General features: G+C 39.2%; 1 protein-coding gene across 1 annotated transcript; it reads right to left on the reverse strand.

Moving 5' to 3' along the window:
- Positions 1-306: 306 nt before the first annotated feature.
- On the reverse strand, positions 307-19,729 carry CSRP2 (cysteine and glycine rich protein 2). The gene is made up of 6 exons (XM_081310644.1): positions 19,492-19,729; positions 7,202-7,314; positions 5,238-5,406; positions 2,614-2,743; positions 1,081-1,174; positions 307-622 (listed from the first exon to the last, which is right to left on the reverse strand). The coding sequence occupies exons 2-6, from the start codon at positions 7,311-7,313 to the stop codon at positions 546-548; spliced, it is 582 nt and encodes a 193-aa protein (XP_081166770.1). The 5' UTR covers position 7,314; positions 19,492-19,729; the 3' UTR covers positions 307-545.
- Positions 19,730-25,681: the final 5,952 nt, after the last annotated feature.

Raw genomic sequence — 25,681 nt, forward strand, 5'->3', positions numbered from 1 at the left:
AAGCTACACTTGGGGAAATTGCTCCAAAAGAGAAGTTCTAGGCTCTGATGAGGCACAAAGAAAAGATCTGTACTCCTCAATGCCAGCTCTGAGGAGCTGAAATGGTGAAACCACCTGCCTGACAACACTCCTAAGGCACATCCCCCAGATTAAAAGAAATGCTTTTCAACACCTGTGTCTCAAACATGAGCCTAGTGAGTCAGCTAGATAGGTTGTCTTTAACAAAATAGATGTAGGGTCCCAAATGATTTAAAATTAACAGAAATCAAAACAGCTCCTCCAAAAGATTAATTAGAAGACAAGGAACACATATGAAACTGAAGTTTTATTTAAAATATAAAATAATTGGTTCCTGAAAATGCAGGTGAATTAAAGTAAAATGATATAGTGCTCTCTTCCTACAAGTTAGCCAGCCTATACAAGTACAGGGTAATACACAGCACTTCATGCTGGCAGAATTTCACAGTAGTGTAGTGTTACAAGATTATATGTGTAGATTATGAAGAGATTCTCAGTGTGTGATGCTTAGTTCTGGGTTAACACTTTTACTGAGCATGAACAAGGGCTCCTGCTCCTTGGCCATAGCCAAATCCTTTGGGGCCAAAGTTTTTGGCATAACATCCTACAAAAGAAAATGGAGAATTAGTGCCAAGTCCATTGTGTTTTGCTAGCATTACTTAAGAAACTCCCATAAGTTAAAAAAACCAAACTGTTGACTATACCAAAATCAATTTATTTCAGATGCAAAATGTGCCTTGTAGTAATTATCTTCAAGCTGTGAAGTTATATCCAACATTCTGGTTCCTTTGAGTTCAGCTCATGTTGACTTAACAAGCATGGCAGTCAGATCAGCTAAGTTGTCTGTTACCCTCATACTTGCACACTTTGAACAGGAACTTAATATTGTGATTCTCTCGTCATCTGTAAGCATCTCTGGATGTTGTATTTTCAGATAGCTAGCAACACTGCTTTTCTGTTTTCAGAGTACTTTGGCTTTTTTAGTACTGGTGATACTTCATGAAATAATAGCTATGGAATACTGGAATACTCATATTGATAACAGTAGGACATTAGTTTTACCTTTGCAATAGATTTCACCTTCTTTCTCGGTCAGAGTTGTGGATTCAAGACTCTTCCCACATTTGGCACATCGGAAACAGTTTTTGTGCCAGGGCTAGAAGAGACAGATGTGTTAGCATGTTTGAGAGCCATGGTTCCTGCAATATAATTTAGATGTGGCAAGAAGTGTCTCAGGAAGATAAACCCAAAGCAAGCCCCTGGCTGCTGTGGCTCAGCTCAACTAGAAGGCTACATTGGCCCTCCTCTGTATCTGCATTCTTGGCCACCCACAAGAGGGCTGTCTTCAAACTTCATTCAGAGGAGACTGGGAGCTATATTATGGAAGGCTATTTTAAGGGCAATCTTAGGTCTTGCTACAAACCTAGTGTGCTCTTTTTGCTACCTTTTGGTTAAGAACTGGGCATCTTAATGAGGCTAAAATGATAACTTTTAAATCTACACACCTAATTAGCATCCGATGTCCTGACCCTGATTACATGGACTAACCCGAAGATCCCAGGTTGTTTGACAGTCTTGCCCTTTTCATTCATGACCTTTGGGAGTATTCCCTATGAAAACAAATTTTAAACATAGAAGTGACATGTCAAGCTGTAACTCACCTTGATGTTGGGTTTCCAGACCTTGCTGGTGTCCCTCAGTTATGCAAACAACAATAAGTGTTGGTGAGGATGTGGGGAAAAAGGTACACTCATACACTGCTGGTAGGACTGCAAATTGGTACAGCCAATATAGAAAGCAGTATGGAGATTTCTTGGAAAATTGGGAATGGAACCACCATTTGAACCAGCTATCCCTCTCCTCAGTCTATACCCAAAGGATTAAAAACAGCGTACTACAGGGACACTGCCACATTAATGTTTATAGCAGCACAATTCACAATAGCTAAATTGTGGATCCAACCTAGATGCCCTTCAATAGATGAATGGATAAAAAAAGGAGCATATATACACAATGAAATATTACTCAGAAATAAAAGAATAAAATCATGGCGTCTGCAGATAAATGGACAGAGTTAGAGAAGATAATGCTAAGTGTTAAGTTAGCCAATCCAAAAAAAAAAAAAAAAAACAAATGCCGAATGTTTTCTTTGATATAAGGAGGCTGATTCATAGTGGGATAGGGAGCGGGAGCATGGGAGAAATAGATGAACTCTACAGATAGGGCAGAGGGATGGAAGGGAGGGGGCATGGGGTAATTAAAGATGGTGGAATGTGATGATCATTACTATCCAAAGTACATGTATGAAGACATGAATTGGTGTGAATATACTATGTATACAATCAGAGATATGAAAAATTGTGCTCTATATGTGTAATAAGAATTGTAATGCATTCCACTGTCATATATAAATTTTAAAAATTTACATAAAAAAGAAGTGATATGTCAAAAAATTGATTCTGATGGAAATTTGGTTTAGAAAAAGTTTACTTCAAAGCAGAAGACACAGCACTTAACTGAGACATGAAGAGGTTTGGGGCATCAAGGGAGCGGAGAGGAGTCATTTATTGTTATTAATTCAAATTGGCACTTTACCTTTCCAGCTCCAATTATCTTTTCGGCAGCATATACAGAATCCCCACATCTGGAACACTTCTCAGCACCTCCATATTTCTGAGCAAATTTTGAAGTGTTTGGATTTGTTGTAGGCCTGTGAGGTTGAACACTTGTAGAAGAAGGGAAAAAAATGAGGCAAGGTTTCAAAAAAGGCCCTTATAAGTCCAGAAGGCAGGAACTATGGAACTGTGGAACTTAATTGCTATCCTGTCTCAAGGCTGGAGCCTTTGCAGCCAGTATAGGGGAAAGAATAAAGAAATTACTCTCAGGTGCTGGCTGGAGTTGTTTAACCTGTTTTATAGACTCATTACTACAAAAAGACAGCCAAACTCCCATACTCAAATATCTTGTTCCTGAGTCTAAACAATTCATAATCCCCTGTGCTAGCCTCTTCACTAAGTAATTATTTTTATCCCATGTTCACAGTATCAAAATCACTGGAATCATATCTAATTTTGTTCTTCATATGAGACTGAAAAATCAATGTTAAACAATTCTTCAGTTAAATTCTGCAAACTAGCTGGTCTCCGATAAGCAGCTCAAGAAGCTGAGGCAGGAGAATCACTAGTTCAAAACCAGCCTCAGCAATTTAGTGAGGCCCTAAGCAACTCAGTGAGACCCTGACTCTAAATAAAATATTTTAAAAGGTCTAGAGATATGGCTTAATGATTAAGTGCCCCTGGGTTCAATCCCCAATACCAAAAAAATTATTTTTTACAAACTGATCAACTGACTTAAGTAGTTACTAATAAAGTTAAGCATGTTTTACAGATCAGTTTCCCAGTACATCTTGAGCAAGGTAAAGTATGACTAAACTATTTTCTTCATAGGAAAATATTTTAGAAAATTTGGCTATTTCAGTTTAGCTTTATTTTTTTTCTCTAGACAGAATAGTATTTTGTCACTATTTCCAGGTCACCAGGGTAGAACACATCTCAGCAGAAATTGTTTTTCATTGAGTTAAGTAGATATACTAACACGTGCAGAATAGCATCTGGGCTTTGAGGCCCTCCTTGTAGAACCTCGTATGTTAAGCAGATAAAATAGATGACACCACTGAATAAGCAGCGGCTTAAGTGTCAATACTTTCTACTTGGAAAAAAAAATGTTTTCTGGGTTATCTTATTAAGTTATATACATGAAAAAATCAAAATCTTAATTTAGAATATTGCTTTTTAATAAAACAATTTATTCAAATACTTCCTGTGCATCTTCAGTATCTTCATCTTCACTATCTCCATTTTTGGGAATTGTTCATACACTTCTACCCAAGTTGTTTAATATACAACATACTTTGTGGGTGGCCAACGGAAATATTCTAAGCAACAAATACCAATTCAAAGTACTAATTCACTGTATTGGTTTCTCCAGTTGACCCTAATGTAGGTGTATTTTTAAAAAATCTCCATAATCTACTTTTTAGAGTATTCTTTAAAAACTTGTTAACAATGATATCCATCACTTGTAGTTATGAGAGTCCCAAGAAAAATTTCCAAATCTGTCAATTGTGTCAACTTCAGATGGAGTCTTCCATCTGCCTTTTAACAACTTCATAGTGTATGGAATTATTAACTGTATTACAGATGAAGAACTTGGGGCTCAGATATTAAATAACTTAGTGAAGGTCTACAGAATTAGTAAGTTGTGAGCCTGAACTGAAAATGCAGGTTGACCTCCATGAACGTGTTCTTCCCACTTGATGCTGCCCCTAGAGACCAACTCTGTGAAGATGTTCAATCTCCGCAAGTATTCCAATTACCATATGACACAAGGATTTCAGAGTCATTAAGAAGGCTTAGGAACCTTGAGTGTGGAAAGAAAGTATTCTGAAAAAAACAGAGGTGAGACATAATGTAGTACACATTATTATTTAGCCTGAATATAAAATATTAAGTGAATGTTAACAGATTTAGCACCCTGATACTATGGTACTATAACCTTCAAAGTTTCACATTTGTCTCAAAGGATTAAAAACAGAAAATTATTTCATTTTTTTTTAAGTTAGAGAAAAGTAATTTCTTGATGAGAACATTATGACATGGAAGGAGTGACTGAGGGATTTGCACTGACTGCTTAATTGCATGTAAGGAAAACCTGTCATGGTTAAGTACCATGTTTCTCTGATTTCACTTCATGATATATGGTCTCTAAAGTGCTATGAAATCACTTGCTTTTTAGAACACCATGACCCTTTTATACACCATGAAATGCTATAAAACCAATATTAGCAATCACTGGAGGAGTGGGGTTGTGGCTCAGTGGCAGAGCACTTGCCTGGCATGTGTGAGGAACTGGGTTCGATTCTCAGCACTCCATATCAAATAAATAAAGGTCCATTGACAACAATAATAAATAAATAAATATATATTATTGTTTATATATATATATATATAAAATCACGGGAATAGTAAGAACTTCGTTAGGTACAAAACACAATATTTTGAAATTAAAGAATAGTTAGTAATTTACATTAGAAAATCTGAGTCACATTTTGTTCACTTAAAATTAAAGTAAAAATCCAGAAACTTCCAGATTCCTGACCATTAAGCAATGTTAACTGTTGTAACTCACTTCTGAAGATAACAAACATCCTCCTATCTTACCTCTCTGGCTTGATGCCCAGCCTCTCGCCGCGGTCCATGTTGAGCGTGCCCGCGCCCTGGCCATAACCATAGCCTTTTGGCCCATACTTTTTTCCATAGCAGGATTTGCAATAGATCTCCTCATCATGAATTGCCACTGTTGTGCTGTCTAAATTTTTCCTGCAAACCACTAAGGGGGAAAAAGTTATGATTTTAAACATGTTCCAACAAATACCCTTTTCCTTAGAACCATGAGGTCCACAAATGGTAATGGCAGAGGCTCTCATTCATAACCTCTCCTGTGGTTCCCAAAGTCACAAGACAGCAACTAGACTGGTAAAGTTACAGATGAAAATTATTGGCCTTCCTCCATGATATGCTTTAGAAAGTATTGGAATTTTAACGTGCAGAAGCTTCAAACTTTGACGATCTGCCTTTCTGACAGGAGGGAAACAAGTTTCAGAGATGGCTCCGATCACATGCACAAAAGGAATAAAACTAACAATGCCTAAAATCTTAAAACCTTTGCTACCAACTTTTAAGACTTAACCCTTCTTGGCTTTTTCATACCAAGTGTTGGCACATCACAATCTGACAAAAAGGGTAGTGAGTGCCTTATGGGGCTGCCTTTGTAGGTCTCTCCTCTATAAAAACACCCTCAGGGATAAAAAGTTTTAAATCCACAATTCTAGCTGTGTTCCCTAGAACAGGAGAAAGTGCCCTCCTTTCTTCCTTACTCCTAGCTTCTCCAGCAATGAATGTGTGTCTGAAAACTAGCAAGTGGTTTAAAGCCTGAATTTGTTTTCTCTTGTGTCTCAAAGGAGAATACATTCTTTCTTGATGGATTTCTTGCCACAAAACATTTCCACATATCCCACTTCATAAAATTGCCACATGTCATCATGTTTTACCCAGACATTATTTCACTTTCTGAAACTTCAATTAAGCTTGAGAAAAAGTATATTGTGAGAGAACTCACTGATAGCACAATTGGGCAGCTGGAAATCAAACAGTGCAGCAGAAAAGGGGAAGGAGGACAAAAGTAAGGACAGGAGGAAAGATGACTAAGCTGGCTGGTTGAAAGTTATATTGTGAAGTTTCTATTATTTTACACTGAAGACTTTCTAGTGGAATAAAGTGACATCTATTCTGGCAACAAACTACCAAGAACTTGATGTTTTCTCAATGCTGACTTTATTATGTGTAGACATTATGGCTTAACCTTAGATGAAATTGTGAACAATTTCTAAAGTATTTGCATTTCTCTTTGTCTCTATACTTTCTTGCTTACAAATTTGATGAAAACTTGATTACTTAAAAGAAACAAGAAAGTCACTAACTTCCTCCCCAAAATGGTTAAACCAAATCTTCTGAGAAACTGTAGCTATTATACAGATGTACACAGCAAACACTGATCTGGAAAACTTTTTTTTTAATAACCGCAACTCTTTTTTATTTCTCGTCATCTGCAAAGCACTCTCACTATAAAGAAGTCCAGGTACCTTGAATGTTGCTTTCTATGGAAATCGGACAATTCAAATTTCAAATATATTTTTCCTGAAGATTATTTCTTATAGTAAGCAAATTTATTTTCAACAAATGGTTTCTTACCGTAAGTTTCACTATATAATATATAAGGCAAATATCTATATAGGTGGGATCCTTAGATGTGATAAATCCATCATTGAAGAAAATTTATTTGACTCACATGATCAATGAATGGCTTTCTTAAACTGATATTCAACTATTTTAAAATTGAAGACAGTTGTCATTAGAGGGGATTTGTGTGTGGGGTTCTCTTTAGTTCTATTTCTTTCATTATCAAGTATTTGCTATCTCACAATGTCTTTGACAACAGGCAGATAAAACCCACCAGTGCTTCTAAAATCATCTTCCTTAGCAAAACCAATTTTCTTCTTAAGAAGATAAATGGAAGCATTTTGCATGTAAACTTTGTCAAAGGTGGGGCATAGGGGGATACTTACTACACAGAAAGCAGCAGCGGTGGAAGCTCCTCCCATCACACTGCACCTCTTCAGCATGGTACACCGTCCTCCCGCAGGCCCCACACTTGTTTCCACCTCCCCAGACAGGCATTCTGTAGGAACAAAGGATTCATCAGAATGTCCCCTGTGCTTGTCTTACATGCTCCCTAGAGGGCTGTTTAAACCCAGGAGACAGCTGCAGATCTTGTTGCTTTATGAACCACTCAAACCACATCTTTGAAAGGCCTGCGTTCCTCCAAAATAACCTCATCTCTTCTCCCAAATTGCAGCTCTTTCATTAGGAAACTCTGGCTTGTCATGCAATTTTTTTTTTTCCTACAAGACAAAGGACCTGTATTCAATAGAATGGTACAAGTCACCAGGCACAAAACAAACTATGCACTAGAATCCACAGGAGTTAAGAAAGAAGCTGGGGAGTGGAAATGCAAACATTGCCCTGAGAGAACACCCCAGTCTTTAAAGAGCTTTAAAAAAAAACCCAGCTGAACAGCTAACACTTGGGTGGAGGTTTTTACTACATGTTTAATTCACTGTAACTGTACTAAATTCTTAATATTCAACATATATAAGCCATAAACAATTCCTAGGGAGGAAGAAAGTGTGCTGCTTTGCAAGAAAAACTTTTATATTTGTCTGCTAAAGTTAGGCACAATTATAGCACAAATAGCTGTGTTTGTGACCAGTACAACTGTGTGCGTGCAGCCCTGCTGTAACCACAACAAACACCCACCCAGATGGCTGTGATTTCAGTTTCTATGCACAACTACACCCAACATCCACTAATCCAGCCAACAGTTGGTTTTCCGTGACAGATCTGTCAGACCATACAGAAAAAGCTACGAACTTCTCTTCCCAGAAACATGAACTGTTTGTGTGTCAGAATAACCTCTGAACAATGTGGACTAATGTGATGTAGAGCTGGAAGGTTAAATCCTAGGCTAGCTTACTAGGACATGGAATCAAAAATCCTCTCAATTCCCTCTCAAATTGGTCTAATGGGACAGAGTTTTAAATGCCTGGTTCTGAATGACCAGCATCCTCAACTGCCTTAGCCAGAAATAAAGTCATTCTGCTAGAAGACACATTTTGTCTGCAGGTTCCTGAATGGTATCTAAAAACACAGTAATTACCTACCCCCCCGCCCCCACCATCCTCGTCAGACTTCCCTTCTGTAATGACACTATTAGCCCTTGCCTGTTCCATCTCTTTGGGGGAGCAGTTTGCCTCCGCAGAAAATTGGCTAGGTTAAAAAAGCTGAGACTTCCTTACTAATGCAAACCTGGTGAAACATAAGGGGAAAGGAGTGCTGCTAAGCAGGAAAGACTGAAGAACTGTCAATCCTTAACATGAAAAAGGGGGTGGTGAACTCCCATCCTCACCCATTACGGTGGTCCAGAACCCAACAATTTCCTGAACATTAGATGAGGTCTTTCTTGATACATAGAATTAATTGATGTGAGCATTTTATCCCTCTTCTCGGTAATACTTTCCCCAGATTTTCTTCCAGGGAGGCAACTATCTTGTGGTTTGAAATACTTATTAAAATATTGTCTCCTGGTGATGGTCCACTATGCTTATTACCAATCTGAGCCAAAATTCAGATAAGCACTTTGAAACTTGCTATGGTTTGAATATGGACTGTCCCCACCCAAACTCATGTGGAACTTAATTCCTCAGTGTAGCAATGTGTGGCGGTGGGGGCTACTGCAAGGTATTTGGCTCATGGGAGCTTCAACCTCATGACGGGATTCATATAGTTGTTTCAAGAGTGGGTTATCAGGGCTGGGGATGTGGCTCAAGCGGTAGCATGCTCGCCTGGTATGCGTGTGGCCCGGGTTCGATCCTCAGCACCACATACAAACAAAAATAAACATTAGAAATTCTCTCTTTCTTAAAAAAAAAAAAATGGGTTATCACACTAGAGAGTTGTGATAAGGTCTTCTCTCATCCTGTCTTTGGATGCACCTGCTTGCCCTTCCACTTTTCCACCATGCATGCAATAGCACATGGCCTTACCAGAAGCCAGGGAGATAGATGCTGGTGCCCAATCTTGGACTTCCCAGCCTCCTGAACTATAAGCCAAATAAGTAGTAACAGAATACCTGAGACTGGATTATATATAATCCTGTTACTACAAAAGGAAAGGAACTAACAAAAATTTTTATGTATTATGCCACAATGACCAAGAGCATGATGGATGGACTTATACTTGGAAATTTTAAAAACATATAATCTTTTTTTTTTTTTTTTTTGAAAAATCTGTTCCTGTTCTATGAGAAACAGTCACCAAAGGTGGAAGGGGTCAAAAGACCAAAGAAGAGGCACACAGGTCCAGGACTGTACAAAGCGTAATTTGTAGGGAGACTTACTGATAGAAGCCTGTCTTGGGCAGCAGAAAGGAGGATCCCCATACCTCAAAGAAGGTAGTAAGGATTTATATGCTACACTGAGACAAAGGTGGACTATGGCCAACTGGAATGTACCTGGCCTTTCTCAAAATTGATTAACATGTTCAATGTTTGTTAAGAAACATTCCAGGCATCAACAGCTGGCTCAGCTAACTATCTTAATGACTTGGTCCTATAGGGCTTTGGGTGTATGCCAGGGCCATCTGGTAGACAAAAGTGAGGTCATGTCCAGCATGGCTATAGTTAAGTCAAGATGGATTCCTACACAGTCCTTTACCACAAATAGTTTGGTTTAGATAATATTGACTCTATCCCGGTCTCAGCCTGTTTAGTGCTACCATAAAAGAATACTTGGAAACTGGGTAATTTATAAAGAACAGATATTTATTTCTCAGTTTTGGGGGCAGGGAACTCTAATATCAAGGCACCAGGTTTTGTGTCTGGGCAAGCCCTGGTCTCCATTTCCAAGATGGCACCTCCAGAGGAGAAAGGCTTTGTCCTCATGTAACAGAAGCGCAAAGAACCCCACCCACCCAGCCCCATAAGCCTTTTTTATAGTGGTATTAATCCTTTCATTCCTAAATTCCTTTTTTTAGGCCCTACCTCTGGATCCTGTTATTAGAGATTAAATTTCAACAAGTTCTGGAAGGGACAAAACCACTCAAACCATAGCAACCTCAAACTCCAGGGCTGGGTATGTGACTCAGTCATTGCCAGTCAGATCAATGCACTCCCCCTTCTTGTTGTAGTTACTAGTTTAGGAATGGGTACATAACCAATTCCAATTTACTGAAAGTTAAACCCAGAGCTTTGTGAGTAAGAGGTAAAGGTGCTTGCAGCAGCCTAGCCACTATAGAAGTACTGATGAATGAATCTAGCATAGAGGAAACAGGAGCCCTTAGAGCCCTTCAGTCCCTAATTCAGCTGTGCCTCATCTTACCCTGCACTCAGTTATGTGAGCCAATAAATTCCCTTTTAGGCACTTTGGAATTAGAACTCCTGCTCCTAGAAACAAACAACATCTACACACAGCTCCCCCCACACACACACACACTCACACACAATTGATAAAATAAAATCACTGAACTGTCAAAATCAGTTTGCAGATAGGAACAAGGAATTCTAAGGATCCACAGTGTTACCATCCTTACTCTGAAGGTATCCACATAGGATCAATATGTTGCCACAACACAGCATACTTGCAAGCTTTCCTTTGTGTAGCTGCATAAATCTTTTATTCTATTTCCTGATGAAAGGTGCTTAAACCCAGAATGAAACTTGAGCCTGACTGCCAAACCTAAGACACAGAGCTTTGGCCCCACCAGCCTCTGCTGGCTTCAGTTGAGAGTGCAATCAGTGACACTGACTTGGCACCTTGACTCCTAAGTTTTTTGTGTTCTATAATACTCATGGACACAACAGACACCCAACAGGTTCCCTCATGAGTCCTAAGACTACAAAAGATGGAGTCTGGGCTGTACATGAAGACACTACAATTATTTGAATTGGATCCCAGGATCTTAAAATACTTTGCTGTTGTTGAGGCATTTCTGCTATTGAGGCATTTCTTTTATTAGAAGGTGAAGAAGTGTTTAATATCTGGTACCTTTCATTTTCACACACACTTACTTTGCAGCAATCACCACTAAGGAGTCAGATTTCTATTAGGATCAAGGTTAAAATAAGATAGTCTTTGAATAACATTAGAAAATAAAATTTTAAAAACTCAACTAATCACTTTATGTTCTTCTCTTGCTAGTGAAGAGCCGCCTAGATTTTTTTTTAAAGGAGGAAACAGCATTCCTTTTTCTTATGTAACTCAGAATTACTGTAAATTTCCTTGTTGTAAGTTGTCTTTAATTTCTACTATACGTGCCACACTAGGCAAATGTGGAAGTGTCAGCTTTCAGGAAATGCCTACCATGTTTCACAGCATTCAATGTACCATGTTAGAAACTTCTGTCCATTGAGGTGAGGACCACATCTCTGTATTTCCCACACCACCTACCAGACAATTGGCATATATCAAAACACTGTTCCATCCAGTTTAAGGGCTTTCCTAAGTTCTAAAATAACCTTTTCTGGCACACAGACAAATAATGTACTAGAGCATTTTCAGAAAGCCTCAGCTGAATTGATGTTTTCTTTTTTAGGATGGATAGTGGGTAGTTACCTTTGGGTTTTCTTTTAAATTATTCTCTATTTTGTATATCTGAAATATTTCATAATGGAAAGAAGGAAGAATAGGTAGGCTGATTGGTTTAGACAGACTTGGGTTAGCTCAACTACTATAATATTGTTCAACTTGAGGTTAGTTTTCTTATCTTATATATGGGGAAACAGAGTATTGTGAAGATAAAAATCAGTACTCCAATAGGAAAACCCACTGAACCACACCTAAAGAACACAGTTGCAGAGCTGCAAAGAGGGTAGGGAAAAATCAGCAGGCTAATCACTCAAACCTTTTTTTCTGGGACATTAAAATACACTGAAGAATAATAACAACAGCTCCACCTACAGTGGTGACTAAGAAATTAAGTTCAAATTTACACTTTTAGGCTGAACCCCTAAGGACGTTTCCTGAATTTGGCAGGAGGATGTGTGATGATCTTCCAATTCTGTCACTCTTGGCATTGCTGTACATATTGAAAAAAATGTGAGGCCTCATTTTTCTTGTAAGCCTTTGGCGGCAGTACTCCACAACAGCTGCCATTAATCACAGCAAACTGGATCTGCACTGAGCTATGTGGACTGCATGCTTTTCCCAAATCTTATGTATTAATTTCTAGAATGGCAAGAGCAGAAATAAAATCCCACTTTACACATATCTCAGAAAATAGGCCAAACATAGGTTTAAATAAATGATTTGTCTAGTAACAATATTTAGTCTTGTTCTTTGGTTTTCAGGGTCTGACAGAGTTCCAGCGCTAGGATTTACCCACTGCATCACAGTAAAACACTTGATTTACAATTGAACACCTAAGTGCAATCACTCCTTCCTGCCTCTCCCCAGTCTAAGGCACCACCCAAAATTCCCAAGACTTACCCTTCAAGGAAATTACTATCATCTAAATCTGACTCACCTTGCGGTAAAGTTAACTATTCTCTAGGTAACCAACTGAGTGCCACAAAATGACCATACGACTCATTCTTATACTATAGGGCTGCATTTACTTTAATCTGAGTGACCTGCCTGAATTCATACATTTCAAGTCTATTTGTGACTACTTAGTTTGTTACTTGATCTGGTACTGAAGGTCTGGAGTGAGTCTCTCCATAAACCCAGATTTTAAATGCTTCCAGAAGCTCTGACACTGTGTTACTACATAGAAGCTTTTGTTATTACACTAGAACCTGGCTATGATTCAATTCCTCAAAAGTGAAAATTTTTATAAATCAGTTTTATCATGAGCCAAGAAAAAGTGTCATGTAAAGAACATAAATTTGTAGCAGTGTCCCTAATTACAATGATTTTTAAAAGGCTAGTATTTGAGAGCTGCAGTTAATTAGAAAATAAGCTTTACTTGATGCCTGTCCTAAAACGTTTTTATTCTGCTACCCAAACTCCCTACTCAGTCTACTTCCTTTAGCTAGGGAACATGCTGAGCCAAGGACGGCCTCGCCATGTCTTGGTGATCCACTACATGGTCCATGTCTCTTCTCCTACTGAAGCCAAATCCTTAACCTGGCTTTTAAGACAGTTCTGCCTAAAAGCAAATTAAGAGCATGAGTTCTGCAGCCAACATAGTGTCATTTCCCTTTTATGTAAAATGAAGATAAGTTACAAGAATTTACTGAGACAGGCACTCAATAAATGATTAGTCTATTACCAATATTTCACAATGTTCAACATTCATTATCAATACTCACTTCCCCTCCCCATCCCATACAGTACATATCTAGTCTCTCATTATGCCCCAACCCCTTCCCATCAAGGCAACTGCCTTCCTTCCCTCCCTCATCCAGCTAACTTCTGACTTCATTTCTGTATCTCAAGTAACTGTTCTATGTTAGGGGCAGCCTATAAACACTGCACAGTGCTTTACTGTTTGGGAAGCTCTCCTATAAATGTAATACAGCATTTTAAAAGCCATACACTGGGACTGGAGATGTTCCTCAATGATAGAGTGCTTCCCTAATGTGCAAAGCCCTGGGTTCAATCCCCAGTACCACATACAAAAAAAAAAAAAGTGTCATGAGCCATATACTGAGATAGAAGCTGAGGATAAAATGGTTATGAGAAAGGATGTCTGTTTCTCAGGGTGTTTACACTGGTGGGAAAAACATGTAAATAAATGATGGCAATACAACATAGCCAATGACAGAGAGGCACATAGAAAAGGCCTTTAGAAGTCTACATGGTTTCCATACATGTTAGATAACCTCTCCTGGGCTCAAGCTACAGTGCTTATGGCTGTGGAGTCATTATTGCTAATGAACAAACAACACAGTCCATCTAGAAAAAGGAAAGGGAAATTCACCAATTTCTATGTGAGGCTTCTTCAGAAAATGCTAAAATAACATCTATGCATGAAGATATGGAAAGGCAGCTGATTGTGTGGAGTCATGAAATGATGACCAAATTAAAAGGCATAGAGCACAGCATGGTTATAAGACTTTTTAGAGCCAAAGAAATTTCCAGGCACATTATGTAGGGCCAAGAAAATGTTAAGCCTTTCTTAGGTAAGGTTATTATAAAGAAATACTGTGTTAAATTAATTATTTGCAAGAAAATGTACGTTAAAACAAATTATATTGTCATATTGTGTATTTTGTGAATGGACGAATATGTAACAACAAATTCCATCAGTATGTACAATAATGTACCAATCCAAAAATGTGGAGAAAAAAATAAAAATATTTTAAAAAGTTTTCTTTAAACAGAAACACACATAAAAATAAGGGTATTTATTGATAAGTTGTTGAAAATGTGACCAGAGGCCCACAGTAACCTACCCCTTTGTTTCTCCTAAGAGCAATGGCTCAGTATTTGTAAATTCAATGTTCATTACAACCTTATAGAACATAACTACCCTGAATTATTACAGTATATTTCTAACTGGTCATATTCTTAATACCATTATGAGACTGCTGTTTCTTCACTCTCAACTGAATGTTATTTCAAGCCTTTCAATATATGAAAACTAATACTTGAAAAATGATATCTAGTGATTATAATTTATTTTTATTTATTATGAGTAGTGTAGAACATATTTTCATGTTTTAGAGTTATTCATTATATCCTTTTTGTTTTTTCTTTGGATATTTATCTTTTTCTTATTGATTTGGGGTAGATCTTTTAGTACTCAAAAGAATTAGCCCTATGTGCTACGAATTGCCAATATTTCCCTAGATTTGTCATTCATCTCTTGACTTTTCTTCCATATGGTAAAATGCTATATATACATATGTATTTTAAAAATGTAATTAAATTTATTGATCTTTTTTAAAAAAAAAGAAGTCTGCATGGTTTTCATTTTGTAGGAATGGCAAAACAGTTTCATCTTGCAGATCCTCTGACAGTGGATTCCTGTGACTATGCTGAAGACGACTGTGAAGTTCAGTCATTGACCTGCATTAAAAATTACTGTGATTAGTAATGTCTGCCATGGAAACCACAGCAAGAAAGAATGTGGAACTCAAGAATTAGGCAGACTTAAGTATGAAAGTCAGTTAGCAGCTGGCCAAGTTCTTTAAACTCTGAGCCTCAACTTGTTTAGCTGAAATGTGAAAATGAATGAGAAGTATCTCACAGGTGGTTGTAAAGATCTAATGAGATAGCATTTGCAAAGTACCTGGAAAAATGCCAGTATGTCACACGTGTTGGCTTCCTTTTCCTTCAGAAGCACTCCTTGACCTGAATATGGCTACCAGATTCCATTGTTAGGTGACTTGCTGAGGTCACTGATCTCCAAAGTAACTTCCAAAGCATCAAATCAGGCTCATGTTTTGTCTCCAGAATTACAAGCTGTTCCCAAACTCCTACATCTGATTTTCTGCAAAGAACAGTGAGTACTGAGGCCATCTGAATCACTGTGAATTATAAGTACTTGATTTACCAAACAACAAACAGAGGAATGTACCTCTCTCCATTCAATCTTCATTCACCCAGCTAAGTGGCTAGTGGCTTCTGCATGTCAATCTCACACCCAAACTACTTCTACCAAAAAGCTATTAACCTCACCAAGAGGAAAACCTTCCTTCTACCTAATAAACTCTTCTGTTTACTTCAGCTTTACCATTCTAACTAATTCTATATGCTATTAATCACTTATGTCTTCAACTTGGAGTACAGCAAAATTCTTGACACAAATCTGGATTACTACAGTATGCCAAATCACATACTGTAATTAAAATGCAACTATGCTATAAACTTGGTAATCCTGACCCCCGGCATCTGCCATAGCAATCCACAATCTGTGCAAACTACAAGATATTTAACTATGCCAATAATTTATCATTTACATGATTTTCACATGGAGCTAGACCTAGAATTAAGTGCTAAGACCTCTATCTATTTGCCAAATAATCATAAGTTGGTTATTTGATCTGCTACTTCCCTTTTTTTAAAAATGGAAACAATACTTATTTATATCGTAAGGCAATTCTGTGAATAAGCAATATATGTAGAACACTTAGAATAGTGTCTGCCATGTGACAGGTAATAATAATTAAAAGTACTTTATAAAGTTTACTGTATCCTTTAATCATGTTAAATAGTTTGCTTATTAATTTAATCCTAGGCATTAATTACCATTATTCCCACTTTATATAGAGCAAACCTGAGACAGAGAGATATTTAGTGATTCATAACTATGAATCCAAAAAAAATTACTAATTAACTTAAAAACAAATACCAATAAAATCCCAATTCCAAATTACCAGTTTTATTTATTTATTTATTTATTTGTAGTTGTAGATGGACAGATGCCTCTATTTTATTTGTTTATTTTTATGTGGTACTGAGGATCAAACCTAGTACCTCACACATGCTAGGCAAGCGCTCTGCCACTGAGCTACAGCCCCAGCCCTAGCCTCAGCCCCAAATTAATAGTGTTTGTTAAAACTAAGCCACTGCTAGCAATAGAAATATAGTAATACTGTCCTCCTTCTATGGCACAGGTTCTTTTTAAGCTGGGTATTTCCTGCACTTCTATGTACTAAATAAGGTCTCAATTTTCTATTTTTCTCCTTTGTGAAGCCACCATGAAAGTTTCTTTACTAAAGTGAACTTTGAAGTCCTTCAGGGTGTCTTTTTTTCATTAATCAAAGACAATTAGCAGTGTTGGCACAATGAGATCATAAACAAAAATGCAAGGAATCTGATATCATTTGCAAGTGATTCATAATATAGGTCTACTGGTTGGTTCTTCCTCTGTGATTTAACAATAAAATTTTTACAAATTGAAGAGGGCTTCTCTCAAATTCAGACTGATAAACACTCCCCTAAATCTGGACTCTTAACCGAGTCCACAGATTCCTTTAAAGTCGGGGTTGGCATCAGTAAATTCAGTACCATGTACTTTATCTTAAGAACTTAAAAGAATTTTGAGAAGGGATCCAGAGGCTTCACAGGGCTGTCAAGAGGTCTGTGACTCAGAAACAGTTAGAAATCCACACCTAGATAATTGAGGCCCCAAGGGAGTATGAAGATCCCAGTCCAAAAGAACTCAAGAGACAGCTGTAAAATATCAGCCCAGGAAATAATATGGTGCCTTGAGGAAAACCTGTGAATATTCACAAAGGGAGAAAAGCTGGCCCCTTGGCAAGGCTTAGGAGATACTGAGACAAGTCTGAGTCAGCTTTCTCCCAGAAGACACTTTCACTGCTATCCATTTCCCACGTATATTTAGAAAAGTGCAGAATGTTATCTAATCCCAAGAAATTTCTCCCATGCTGGAAATTTGTTCACACATTTATATTCTTTACAACAACCCTTTAAGGTATGTGCCCATCTTACAGGACAAGTAATCAAGACCAGAGAATAAAGTTAACTTGCTTGAGGGCACAATGGGTGCTGCTGCTGGAATGTGAATTCTGGCCAGAGTGGTTCATTTCTGCCCTTCCTGCCTTGTCATGCCTCCTTTCCCTTAGAGGGCTCTCTCTCACCATCTCATTTGATGCATGTCATTTTTAACATAGACAAAAAAACTAGATACCCAGATCTCCATAGCTGTTTAGGAACAGGGTTGCATCTAGACCCAGATTTTGAAAGCTCCTCATTTCTTAATTTTTTTTTCTATATTAACATTCTGTTTTAGGATAAAATACAATTCCACCCAAATCTGGGTGACTCTGCAATTTCACCAGGAGAGGCCTCCAATCAGTATTGCTTTCAACATAGTACTCAGCATAGAATGGTACTGATCAAAATTCACTGAATACATTGGAAAGAATCCATTAAAAATTCATGATAAAAACTTTATATCAAATCTAAAATATCTATTGCTGAGTCAAATTAAATCTTTGCTCCCAACAATTGAACCTTATTCTCTCCTTCCTTCACTTAACCAGTAGAGGTTCTAATCCAACCAAGGCACACAAGCAAACACAGTTTCACAGATTCATGATGTAGATTCTGCCTCTGCAGTGCTCTAAACCGAATGCTGAGGATGAAGGACCCTGAGAACTAGTGATAAAAGAGTCAGTGACAATCAAGAATAGTGAAGACCGGGTAGTACTTCATAAAATCACTAATACTTTGCTATGTAGTTTTGAAGTTATGTGAGATTTCCCCCTTTTAAAAATCTATCACCAATTCTTTCCTGAAAATTTTGGGTCAAAGTATAGCCAATTTCATGGTTGTCCTATTTGAATGACGTCTTGGATTTTGTTTTGTTTTAAATAGAGCTTTAAAACAGGTCCATTAGGAAGGTCAATAACTAAAGAGATTTTTCACAGTCCAAGTTTTAAAACTGCCACCTCAAAAAGATTTTCTTTATAATGATAAAATGTGTTCCAACTGCAAATAAAATAGGCTAAAATTTCCAGTAACCATTTAAACCACTATCTTTCAACCACATCCCAGCTTCCAAGGGGGAGGGGAAACCACTGGTTTAGAGGGCCTTCCCCTCCCCCGGAGGGTGGGGGGTGCCTACGTGGAGCTCTTGAATCCAGCTTGGAACCCAGTAGGGGACTTTCAGGACCTGTTGCAGAATTTCACAACCAAACGTTCTGGCATCTTAATTTATACCTGACTGGTAGAAAGTTCTGGAAAAATATGAGAGATCGAATGACATTTCCTGACTGTTCGTTAAACATTTAAGGTTTGGTACTTGGTGGGCAGAGATAACCAAACAATGGGGATGTCAGGAGCTCTTGTTCGGAATAAGGGGACAAATGAGGGCCCGAGGGAACTGCAGAAGCCCCCACCTAACTCGACCAGCCCCTTGAAGGTCGGGCTCGGCTTGCACCCTCGAGACCCAGGAGACCCAGAGATCAGACCCCTTTCCCAACGGCGGAGACAGGACCCGCTCCAGGTGGGGGGGGTGGGGGGGGCCCAGGCTGCTAAAAGGTGGATTAAACAGCGACGCTAAATTCCCGACGCCGCCTCTCCTCTAGAGGTACCAGTATTGAAAAATTAAAGGTCACTCAGGGCTATTTACCTGCCCCGCGGGCTGGGATCCAAAGGCAGGGCCTGGGCGGCCGCGGGGAATACAGCAGGTGTGTTGGGGGTCGGGGGGGGGGGGGTGGCTGGGAGAAACTGAGGCGCAAGGTAGGAGGACGCGTGGGAGCGCAAACGCGGGCCAGGCTGGGGACCTGAGACTACCGGAAGGGTGGCCGCAGGACCCAGGTGGCAGTGGGAGCCCCCTCCCCCAGGGTGGGCTGCTGGGAGGAGACGCCCCCACCGCCCCTACTCACTCGAGTCAGAGGCGGGCGCACGCACTGCGGGCGGAGCTAGAGAGGCCGGACCGGAGAGAGCGCGCAGGGAGCCACGAGCCGCGGCTGGCGCGCGCGGACCGCCTTTTAAAGAAGCCCCCCGGAGGGCGTGGCTTCTCTCTGGCCCGCCCCGCCGCGCCCGGCGGATTCCCGGACCCGCTCCCGCGGGCTGGGGCGTCTGGCGGGAGGGCTTCTCGTGGCTGACTCCGGGCTGAGAACCAGGAGACAAAAGGCAGGAGTCCCGCCTCTTCCTGCCGCTTCCCGCCTGCCCAGCATCTTCCCACGTCCCGGGACCGCTCCCGCCGACCTCGCCCCCCCTTCCTCCCAACGGGAACGGCGGTTTCCAGAAGCCATAAGGACTTGGAAAAGGGGACTTCCTTACTTACTGGGGAGGCCCGGCGACCGGACGGCCCCCAGGGGAAGCCGCCCCCGCCGCCTTGCGCGGACCTTCCTACTGGGGACGCCCATTCCCCTTCCTCGGGAGGGAGCAGTTCAAGGTTCGGCAAGCTCCAGCCATAAAAAGCCGGCCAAACGGGGCTTTCCGCCACCTCTCTCCCTCGCGGTACCCTTATAAATAAACTCAACACTCTTTACGTCTTTGGTGGATGTTCTCTGGGCCGGTTTCCAGCTCCTGGGAATCCGCCACTTTCCTGTAGTTAAAGAGCAAAATTCCTCACCTAGACTAAATAAATGACGTCACGAAAAGGCTTCATTCCTGAAGTGTTTTCCCTTTCCCACCACGCATTGCTACAGGGGAAGAAACCAACACCCTGGTAGAAACCCCAGCGCCAAAGGACCCTGGGTTTTCAGTTGATGTCAGAAAAGGCCAAAGTTGCTCATTCGGATGAGAACCAAAGGAACCTGAAACCTGAGCTTCAGGATGATTCATTGTTTTAGATAAAAAGGAAAATGATTCTTTTTTTTAAGTTCACCTTCTAGTCCTTTTGGTGACCTACTTCTCTGCCACCAGTAATGATTCCTGAGAATTGATATTTGGGGAGCCTCCAAGCAGCAATGACGAAACCTACCCCTTGTGCCACAAATTAGTGGCCTTCTCTGGTTCAAGGCTGGATAATTGTTTGGGGAGGAGGGCGTTGGGAATGGGATTTCCTGTGTATTGTAGGATGCCTCTATACAGTAGATGCCAGTAGCACCCCTCCCTCACGTTTTGACAATCAAAAATGTCTCCAGACATTGCCAAATGCCCTTTTGAGGGGAGAACAGGTTGAGAACCTGTTGGGGTTGAGAACCCACGCTCTGGTACATATCTGCATGACAAAGCACAGAATTGGCTTATAATATCACTATTGTTTTATTTTATATTCTGGGGCCAATCCAGGGTAAACTCATTATAATAGCAGCCTTATTCTCTGTCCACCAAGTACTGTGTAAAAACACATAGTGGTGACTGACATCTCCTGATATTGTGTCAGGAGTCTGGAAGTATTCCTGCCTGCTGTGAGCTTTTCTAAATATGGGCAATCCTTATTTTAATGATTTCAGTGAAGCTAGATGACTTGAATCCTGGGGCCAATGTGTCCCTCAGATTCTACATTTGCTTTGGCTCAGCTGCTAGCAGTATTTATTTTTTCTTGCATAGGTCTATGTAGTGTTTCTACTGACTGAAACTGTTTACTTCACTGCAACGCTGTTTTTCAACAAACCATGGTCCTTTCTTTCCTATGCTTGAGGAGTTCCCAGCATCTTTATGTGGAAGGGACCTCCACCTGACCTTTTTGCTTTCTGTCAGGCTCAGGTTGTCCCTAGATTCCACAGCAGCATCCTGTTATTTGAGAATGGGTTTGTTTCTGACCAAAAAGGTACTTTTACTGTCTCTGTACATTTTTGTCTCAATATCTTTCACAGTGAGTCTGGGAACAATAGATAACATAATAAATCTGTATTTGTATTAAATTATCAAAGTTTTAAAACATTTTATTTCCCTTTAATTTAAACATGGAAACCAGAGTCAGTTATAAAGATTAACAAACTTTTCTAAATTTTTTAAGACAGAGTAGTGTTAAGAAAGAGTGTGGCTTTGGAATAAAACATGGTTATAACATGCAGTTTTGCAGCTGCCATCACTTGGGTCTGGAATGTCACCTAGATGCCCATGTATTAAAGGCTTGGTCCCTAGCCCTTAGCACAGTTGGGAGGTGGTGGAGTCTTTAAGAGGTGGGGCTTCATGAAAGGTCTCAGGTCATTGGGGGAATGTCCTCAATGGGGATTGTAAGAACCTGGTCTCCTCTTTTTTTGCTTCCCAGCCTCTCTGAGGTGAATGAGCTTTCTGTGCCACATGCTTCTGCCATGATATACTCTGCTGCCTCACCAAAGACCCAAAGCAGTAGGACCAACCTGTCATGGACCAAAACCTCCAACACTGTGAGTCAAAATAAATCTTTCCTCTTTAAAAGTAGTAGTCTCAGATATTCCATTACAATAAGGGAAGCCAACTAACAGTCACCTACCACCTCTATGGGCTTGGGCTAAGTACTTAACCTCTTTGCACCTGTTTCTTTATCAGTAAAAGGACGATACTACACCTTCTAGGGTTGTTATAGAATCAAAACAAATGATATGTGTAAAACTGCGGTAAAACTCTCTGGCAAGAGAGTACATACTCAAGAATTATGGTTGTTATGTTAGGCAAGTCTATCCCTGTGTCCTTTTCTGCCTCTTAAGAAAGAAATAGAAATTGTACTTTGCTAAGCACTCATCTTATGTTGCCCTCCTCAAGACTTTGGTAGCAAGGAGATATGAGTGTTTTCCAAAACAATTGAGTCTTTAGTAGAAAGCAATTCATGTGCCTGGGAAAGGGCTAATAGGAGAAAGTTGCCTTCTTGGAGAATAAGCCCTTCTTAATCTCACATGGTTTTGACCCCTTCAACATCATAAAGGCAAAATGGAAGGTTAAATAAGTCTTGGCAGGATGTTTCCCTTTCCCACTCAAAATGCACATTATACTTGTAACAACTCCTTCTTTCTCTGGAACCTATCAACCAATTTTGAATCAAAGGCTTCTGTTAAGGTCACTGTCCTAAGGCAAATTGAAGCAAGGATTTTTTTTTTTTTCATGACCTTGTGCTTCAAGCTTAGATTCTTCAAATATTTTCATATTTTTATTTCATGCCCCTTTTTCTTAACAAAACTCTGAAACAGATGAGTGTGAATATAAACACAAGACCTCTTTATTTTATTTTAGGTCAAGGATTTCTTCCTAGAGTCCAGCTAGGCTATGGTAGAGAGGAATTTTTTAGTATATATTAAATAAAGGGGAAAAATCTCACTTTTCTAATCTACAACACAAAAAGAAACAGCTGTTCTACTTTCTTTGTCAAGATTTAGCAGCAGTGGTGGCAATTAAGAATTGCTCCTATTTGATCCTGATACTCTGATGCATTTTCTGACAGAGAAAACAATTTTACATTTTGAGAGATAAAGTACTTTGTTTTTGATATTTGTCATATATTTTTTTCTTTTTTAATCTGCCATAGACTCCTACTTGCTTCATTTACTAATCCTTTTCTCACAGTAGGTACTGTTTTCCTTCAGTACAATTATCTTCTATTACAGTGTTATTTATGTTTTCTTTTGCCCAGAGCTTTCTAGCTTTTCTACCTCTGATTATGTTTTTTATTGTAGAAGAGTTTTTTTCTAGCTCTACCATATGAAAATCACCATTAATGTCAATCTCTAGGACAGCTTATTGCATCCTTGTCATCTTAACCCCTAATTTTCAGTTGGTGACATCACCTTCTCCTTCATTCACATTCACAACCACCAGGCAAAATTTCCTTAGTCTTTCTCTACTTTGCCACCAAAAGTCCATGTTTTCTTCCACATTGATACTTGCTGACCATGATCTAAGAGGGGCACGTGCTACTCCCACTTCTTACCCACGATATCCACTCTGCCTGAATTTTGTTCCATTTCTTTGTCTTTTTTCTTCTTTCTTTATATTCCCACCGCTTGCAACAGATTCTTGGTATATTATCCAAGCTGGTCTGGAACTCCTGGGCTGAATAGATCCTCCTGCTTAAGTCTCCCAAGTGTTGGGACTACAGGTGCATGTCACCATATCTGGCTTACTTTGACATCCTTTACTGTCTTGATTTTCAATTTCTGTATCTACTGCTTCTTTTTCTTTCAGATGATAAAATGCTGTCTGTCCCATATTCTGAAAAGCTGACAGAAACTTCCCTGACTCTTCTACTAGGTGTTTGTGCTTGCCTCTCAATCATTTATTCCTCTTTTTCCCAGGGGCCTGAGTTTCTCTTTGGGGGTCCTTCTGGTCCTAGGGAAGTGATTCCTCGGTCCCGGTCCTGGTTAAGGGGTGGAACATTGGAACCACTGGCTTGGATGGAGATTGGTGAACATGTGACCTAAGTCCAACCAATCAGAGTGAATCTTAGAGCTCTGCTGACATGCTGAGATGCTCACCTGTTCTGGAAGGTGCTATGTGTATATATGAGGTTAGAGTTGTTACTAGTAAGAAGTGGACCTGGGGATGAGGAGGTCCTAAGTGATGAGGAGAGAGAAATGGAGCAAGACTTCTGAACCTGCTGCTCTTAAAGTTTTCCTACCTGCAGGACCTTCTTATTAAGGGAACAAATGAACTCCCATTGTTTAATCCATTTTGAGGTGGATTTTCTGATACTTAACATTTAGGACTCCCCAGTAATTGTGGTGGTTTAAAACTATTTTCACAATTGTTTTTAATATTCCTCCTTTCAATATGTGGTATTTAATTCATTCCTCTACCCTTGTGACTTTCTTCTAGAAAGTAAAGTGTTTGGTTCTAAGTTAGAAAAGGCTTTGGACTGGAGATGACGTGGCTCAGTGAAAGAATACTTGCCTAGCTTACTTGAGGCTCTAGGTTCTATCCCCAGTGTGGGAGAAAAACAAAAGGCTATGACTTCTGATTCTTTCCCCTACCTTCTTCTCCACTCTCCTCCCCATATCCTTTCTCTTCCTATACACACTTGCCACTTTCTCTAGGGGGAAGATAGTTGCCATGTCAGGAGGACTCTTGAGCAGCCTATAGAGGGTTCAAATGTGAGAAAAAGAACCCTCTGGATAACAGGCACAGAGAAGTTGAAGCATATTTCCAAAAACATAAAAGTGAGCTTGAAAGGAAACTTTCTGGCCCAGTCAAACCATGAAATAATTCTAACCCCAGCTGAAGCTTGAATGCAGTCTGGTAAGAAACCCTGAAACACCTACTGTGGTCATCAAAAGGTTCCTAATTGCCAAACCAATTGCCATTTTTTAGTCTTTACCCTTCCTTACTTTCTGGTTATTGGACAACATTGAATATTTACATGATTTTATGTACATGCACATAATAAATTCTTCTAAGAGGTCACACTTACGAAGTTTTGTACAAATGTTAACTTTCATATTTAAATACTGTTCTAATGAGAAATGGGAATGAATTCTAAAAGCCACAAACAATAGAAAACATTTCTTTCCATAAAAATAATTCTAAGGTGAGGAACAGAGGATACTGGGGATGCATTAAATAATGTTTTATTATCTTAGTTATGATTAGAAACACCAAATATTTCAAGAAAATAGTCTCTGTGTATTTAATTTCTAACTTTTAGATAATATTTTTAATTCTTGCTAAAGACGATATAAAAATAAATTGTATTTATTCACCAAATTTCCAAGAAAGTTTTTAGAATTTGCAATAGAGCTTATCAAAATATTTTGGTTTTTCCCACATTCAGGAAAATACTGTGCAGAAAATCACTCTAATTTAGGATTTAAAAATTAACATTTAGGTTTATATTTCATTTTAAATGTCGTTAATGAGATTTCCATATGTGTCTTGTTCACTGCAGCAAAGCTCCAGAGAAAACCTCATAAAAATTTCCACTTAAAACAGTGTATGAATGTGTATGTGTGTATTTTTCTGGGAAATTATGTAAGGAAAGTTAACTAGATTTTGGAAACAATACACGATGCTGTAATTGATAGGCATTTAATTGTTTATGGCATATGCCTGCAAGGATTTTTGTATAATCCTCATACAAGAGATTAAAAGTCATTTGTAAAATGAACCCTTTCTTGTAAAAGAAAATAAAACCTGTCATGTTCCTGTAGCTCTCACCTCATAAGAAAAGTGTTGAGTTTTGGATAAAAGGTCAATATTTTTTTAGAAAAGCTT

This window comes from Spermophilus citellus (genome assembly GCF_964194105.1).
Source record: "Spermophilus citellus genome assembly, chromosome: 10".
In the NCBI taxonomy this organism is placed as follows: domain Eukaryota; kingdom Metazoa; phylum Chordata; class Mammalia; order Rodentia; family Sciuridae; genus Spermophilus; species Spermophilus citellus.